The following is a 5,725-nucleotide window of genomic DNA, read 5'->3' on the forward strand; positions in this document are numbered from 1 at the left end:
AATTTTTCGAAACGAAAAGAAAAATGTACGAACTGACCCTTCCCAATAAAATTTTGGAACCGTAATGGAAGTTTAAACTTCTCTAAATACCTAGACTGTAAACGCTTACTGTGACGTTTGGATCCATTAAAACGGTACAAGAGGAATCCTCCTATGGAAAATATTGTTAATTTATATACATAGTCGCGGCCACACAAGCCAAGGTCATATAAAATATACTTTTGACTACATCAAGACCTGCAGTTTCCAATATATCTCTTTTCGACTTCAGCTATCTTTGATTTTACCGTATTTTTAATCCTAGACCCATTCTGTTGTTACAACTACACAAACGCATCTGGAAGCATCTTTGGATCATTTTGATGATGGATGCTCAACTGTTTACCATCTAAGCATATTAAAAATCACTGATAGAGCTGTTGCTTCATTCAAATTGGTTATCGAATGGGAAAACTTGCTTCTCTAAATATCTCCGTATTTTTTTTGTATCTTCAGACTTCAAAGGATAGCTAATCGTTATGTGTACGATGAAAGACAGAATCGATGTTTTTACATTACCAAAAATATACGTGTCATTAATAAGCTAATTTTATTTCAGTGTGCTTCCAAACAGTTAAATTTTAGAAAAAACAAACAAAAAATAACGCAAACATGAAACTTAAAATATAACAAAACAAAAATGATTAACATTGTAATATATCGGCATATTTATACTACCTTTGTTACATACCTTTTCAAAAAACATTAGCATGTACAATAAATTCAAAATACTGTCATGTTGTAAATTTTGTATTAACACCCACACAGTAAATTCAAAATTTACAACATGACAATTCCCTAACATATGAAATAAATTCAAAATATCCGTTTAACTGCTTAAACCCCCTGTAAACAAGAACTCTATATAAAGCAAAATATTTACATCTCAAAGCTAAATTAAAAGATTTTTTTCCTTCATTAAATGATAAATTAAAGATCCAAAAATTTAAGGAAGATATAATGGTTAACTAGGCCTCAATAAATTCTCTGCAATTAAACCCTTAAACACATTCATTTCATCGTATCTTTTTCCAGGTTTTAAAACAGAGTTGTGTATCCTTGACTGAATTGATCAAGTAAATATCTTTAGTTCCTTATCAATAAACTACTTTCAAGAAAATAAGAGATTCATTTACATTTTCAATCTTTTTAAATTGTCTCCAAGACTATATTGTTTATCAATAATGTTTATGAAATAAAACTTTTCATATATTCTAAAACTACTCGTCTTTAACATTATGGATTTTCTATAGTGACTTTAAAACTCAAGCTGTGGCAATTTTTCCCAGAAAATCGGAGCTGTACAGTAGCAATTTATCCCAGAAAATCGAAGTAGGTTTTTGTTTCCTGTTTTGTTCTGGGGTTTAAAGCAGACACTCCCAATTCAGTTCCACTATAATACAACAATACAACAATTTTATCGTTTGCCTGTGTATTAGGAGGCACTTCCAAAACCAGCGAGCCCAACCTAGTACACCAGTTTTCAGTTACATATTTAGGATTTGGAACAGAAGATGCGTAAACTTCTAGCAAAGAGTGTGTCTGTCCGCTTTGTACATTATATTGTTTTCCAGTTCTGTTTTCAGAAAGGGACACTTGTTCGCCAACACGCAAGTGGACATCAAATACATCATCACAAATTTCTTCTCCATTGATGACACGCTTCTTGCTCGGATCGCTAACGCCTTCTTTATATGGAACCATCATGGCTATACCATAAGTGTATTTACAGACTCGAGCGACAATGGCCTTTGGGTCATGTCCAAATAGTACAGCCCCTTTCAAGACAGTAGAAGAAGATTCAGGAGGATGAATTATTTGAAGATTTGGAAAGTGAGATACAATGGCGTCTCTGACAACGTGGCTTTCGGCATACCCGCCTACCAACAGAAGGACACTTACACCAGAAACAGTGTTCTTTTCCAATAGAGACTGAATATGGTTCACAATGCTCGAGATCGATTTGTTAAACAATCGAATAAAAACTTGAGGAGAAATCTGCAATTTGTCTCTCTTTATTTTTATTTCTTGATCAAATTTATTTTTCAAAACTTCTTGGATATCTTCACCACTGCGCATTTTGTAAAGTTCTATCAAAGAAGCTGGTAACTTAATTGACAAAGGCGCGTCTTTTCCTGGTTCAAAAGTTCGTTTCTTTAAATCGAATTCCTGAAAGAGATCGATCACATCAGCGGTAAACTTCTCTTGAAACTCCTGATACACATCGGTGCCAAATATGCAAACGAGAAGCGCACAGAACTCGTTATCTACTGTAGAGCCTCCCCAGTAGCCGCCTGTTGGTTGATGTACTTCTTCTAAAGCGCCACTTTCAAGTACACTGTGAACTGTGATATCAACCGTCCCACCTGGTATAAAACAAAAATGTCGTTGTAAAGAAAACAATTCTCTGATTGATTTTAATTACATGTTCTATTCCGATTTATTGGACAATTTTAAAGCTTACCACCGAGGTCGATAACCATATATTTTGTATTTGGTCGAAAAATGTCAAATGTTTGGGCATTTCCTTGTAGATCTGTCCGGTATGTTGGAATATATCGACAATACAAGGAAGCTGCTTCAGGTTCAAGAGCCAGTGTCAAGTTTCTGCCTTCAATACCAGCCTGAATTTAAAAACAATAATTTAAACACCCAATTGTTACACTACCATGTTGGTACTCGTTAAAATATTCTTATCAAATAAACTTTTCATCCAAAGATATTCACGTTTAAGGACAAGATTTAAAACTACAGTACCGATCAGACCCAACCTAACACCAGAGTAAACCCCAACTAAACCCCGGGTTTACTTTTGGGGTTTGCTTTGGGTTTACTCTGGGTTTACTTTTTGAAAATTTGGGTCCACTCGGGGTTTACTTTGAATTTACTTGGAAATTGCTTTTGGGATCAACCATACGCACTGAAGTGTGAAGCAGACCCATCTTTTATCTTAGCATCCCACTGCCTGTTATTTCTGCCCCTTGTGAATTCCGAATACACAGTTAGCGTCTGTTTTCAGGTTTATACTTCCGACTGGGTTTACTCTCTGTGTCCACTCTGGGTTTACTCTGGGTCCACTCTAGTAAACCCGGAGTAAACCAAGAAAGTAAACCGAGGGTTTAGTTGGGGTTTACTTTCTGTTAGGTTGGGTCTGATCGCTACTGTAAGTATAGGCTTTCCGTTTGGGGCTGAAATTATGTCATAATTGATTTCACTTAAATTTCACCTTTTCTGCTGCTTTCCTCATGAAAAACTTAGCTTTGTCGTCCCAAATAGCCGGAACGGTGACAACCCACTGTACGTCTTCAGGAGCCAACTGGATTCTTGAATCCAAACTTTTCACTCGGTTTATCAAATGTTGTTTAAGATACCAAATGACCTTTGCAAACACATCGACGGCTAACATTGTTTTACCAGAGATGTCATGCAGTTTGAAGTCTGTCGAAAGACCCTGGAAAAAGATCTCGGATACAGTATATATAAAACAGTGATTTTTACATTAGTATTTATGGACTAATTAATTCGAAAGAAATAAAAATATCCTCTCAAATAACTTACACCTTGTTGATACAGATTCATTTTGAACTTGTTGAAGAAGAAGTAGTCTACGTGCTGGTTATACTCTGCTAAATCACCAAAGGTTTTGATAGCTTCATATCCAAAAGCTTTCACTTCTCCTTCGGGGTCCAGCAATATTGATGTAGGTGCTTTCATGGACATTCCATTATTGTGCGGCCAGAGATTAGTACTAATTCGCAGACGATCGGAAAGGTACTCATGCCGAAATGAGAATGCATATCCTGAAAATGTGGTCCCTAAATCTATGGCAGCTACTAAGAGTCGTGTTGGAGGCCCCTGTATAAAAAATGTACATACAAAAATCAAGCAGGTATATGTTTTGAATATTTTTTTTCTGCAGAAAATTACATAGTTGATAAATTACAGATGCCATAAAGTATATATTTATTTTAGTTAAATTAAAAATGTTACCCTTAGTGGTAATTAAAAGGATATAATTATTACTGTGAAATAACTGTGATATAAGTGTGTATTGTGTAATATTTACTCAACGACAGGGTGGCAAAGAAGGTGTTATAGTACCTGGTTTTCTGTGTTTGTAGTTAGCTGTTCTTCCTGTGATGTTGAACCCGGTGGGTCAGATATTTGTAGGTAAGTCCTGCAAGGGACAGGAGGAGGGGCTGCCACGGGGGTAAAGTTTACCTTAAAGAAATGATGTTGCAAGTAAAATTTACCTTACAGATTAAAAGAAACAATGTTGCAAGTAAAGTTTACCTCACAGATTAAAGAAATAATGCTGCAAGTAAAATTTGGCCACTTTCACGTGAAACGGGGAGGAAAAAATGGTAAAATATTTTTCTAAAAGATAATCTGCCCTGTCTGTTAGCTATGGTTAGACGCCAAACATGATGTTCGCTGTCACAATATCTCTGCAAATTTTTACTGAAATTATAGGCTTAAGACGACTGGTCCCGATAAAGCGTTTTCAAGGACACAAGGTTGAATGTATCTCTTATATTCACAGTCTTGCAACAACTATTCTTTCATACACAATAAATTTACTTTTAAAATGTACTAGGATCTGTTACTCTACACTCCGATACCCGACGACAGCTGCATACCTGTGTTTGCATTGGCAGAAAAATTACGCAATATTGATTATAACGCTTATATCAGTTTGTGCGCATTTAAAAATTCAAGTGGTGTTACCAGTTACGTTAACCTCAAGTCACTGCACACTGATATGCTTTTAATTATTTTTATTAGGCCTTCTTTAAAAATCTACATAAGGTCAATGAACAACGTGATATAGTTGAATATAAATTTTATCACAACAAAAACCTACAAAATGGTTACTTTAATGATAAATTGGTATGAATTACGATTGAACAGTTGTCGTGCAACATGGTTAGTGTCATAAAAATCAATAGCATGAATGCAGGTAGAAAAATTTAATAATCTCCTGCTGATTACTGAACACTTACAGAATGTTGTGGTGTTCTCCCTCCTGAGTCTAAGCGACCTAAGCATTGTCCCATTGTGATCTATAAGCAATATCTCCGTTCAAATACTTTTACCCTAAACAGGTAAAGTAGAAAACCGTTTTCGGAAAATACTTTAATTCCGCCAGAACATCATAAATCTTTACGTTTCGCGGAAATCAAACGAAAACTAACCACAGCTAAATTGGTTATCCTTATCAGTATTGTTGTTCATTCTTTAAAGTCACCGTACTTCGTAACAAGATAATGTGTATTATGTTTAAATGTGACCGTACTTTGTACATTTATAAGACCATCGGCGTGTAACGCCGTGGTTTGCGTGTCTACGAAAAATATACTGAATGTTAAAATGATTTAAATTATGGCAACCCACTCCAACAAATTGTAAACTACAAACATTATCTTTTTTCAAAAATGGTAATTTCGGCTAGCCTTTGTCAATATCTTTGATGAAAGACAATATTTTTTCAAACTTTGCGTGTATATACTGTTATATACATTTATATACAGAGAAATATTTTTTAAAACATCACTACCGGTATATACCGAATCAGCTATTTTTCTTTAACAAAAACAAATCATGTTGCTGAAAGCTTCATCAAATTGGTGTGTAAAGTAAACAAGCATTCGTTGTGCATACCATGTAGACCAAATGTGAATATTTT

The 5,725-nt window shown here is 35.0% G+C and overlaps 1 protein-coding gene across 1 annotated transcript; it reads right to left on the reverse strand.

Moving 5' to 3' along the window:
- Positions 1 to 574: 574 nt before the first annotated feature.
- LOC128155906 (heat shock 70 kDa protein 12A-like) lies at positions 575 to 5,351 on the reverse strand. The gene is made up of 6 exons (XM_052817792.1): positions 5,043 to 5,351; positions 4,141 to 4,260; positions 3,598 to 3,894; positions 3,266 to 3,490; positions 2,504 to 2,663; positions 575 to 2,405 (listed from the first exon to the last, which is right to left on the reverse strand). The coding sequence occupies exons 1-6, from the start codon at positions 5,094 to 5,096 to the stop codon at positions 1,354 to 1,356; spliced, it is 1,908 nt and encodes a 635-aa protein (XP_052673752.1). The 5' UTR covers positions 5,097 to 5,351; the 3' UTR covers positions 575 to 1,353.
- Positions 5,352 to 5,725: the final 374 nt, after the last annotated feature.

The sequence above is a fragment of the Crassostrea angulata genome, chromosome 7 (assembly GCF_025612915.1).
Source record: "Crassostrea angulata isolate pt1a10 chromosome 7, ASM2561291v2, whole genome shotgun sequence".
Classification (NCBI taxonomy): domain Eukaryota; kingdom Metazoa; phylum Mollusca; class Bivalvia; order Ostreida; family Ostreidae; genus Magallana; species Magallana angulata.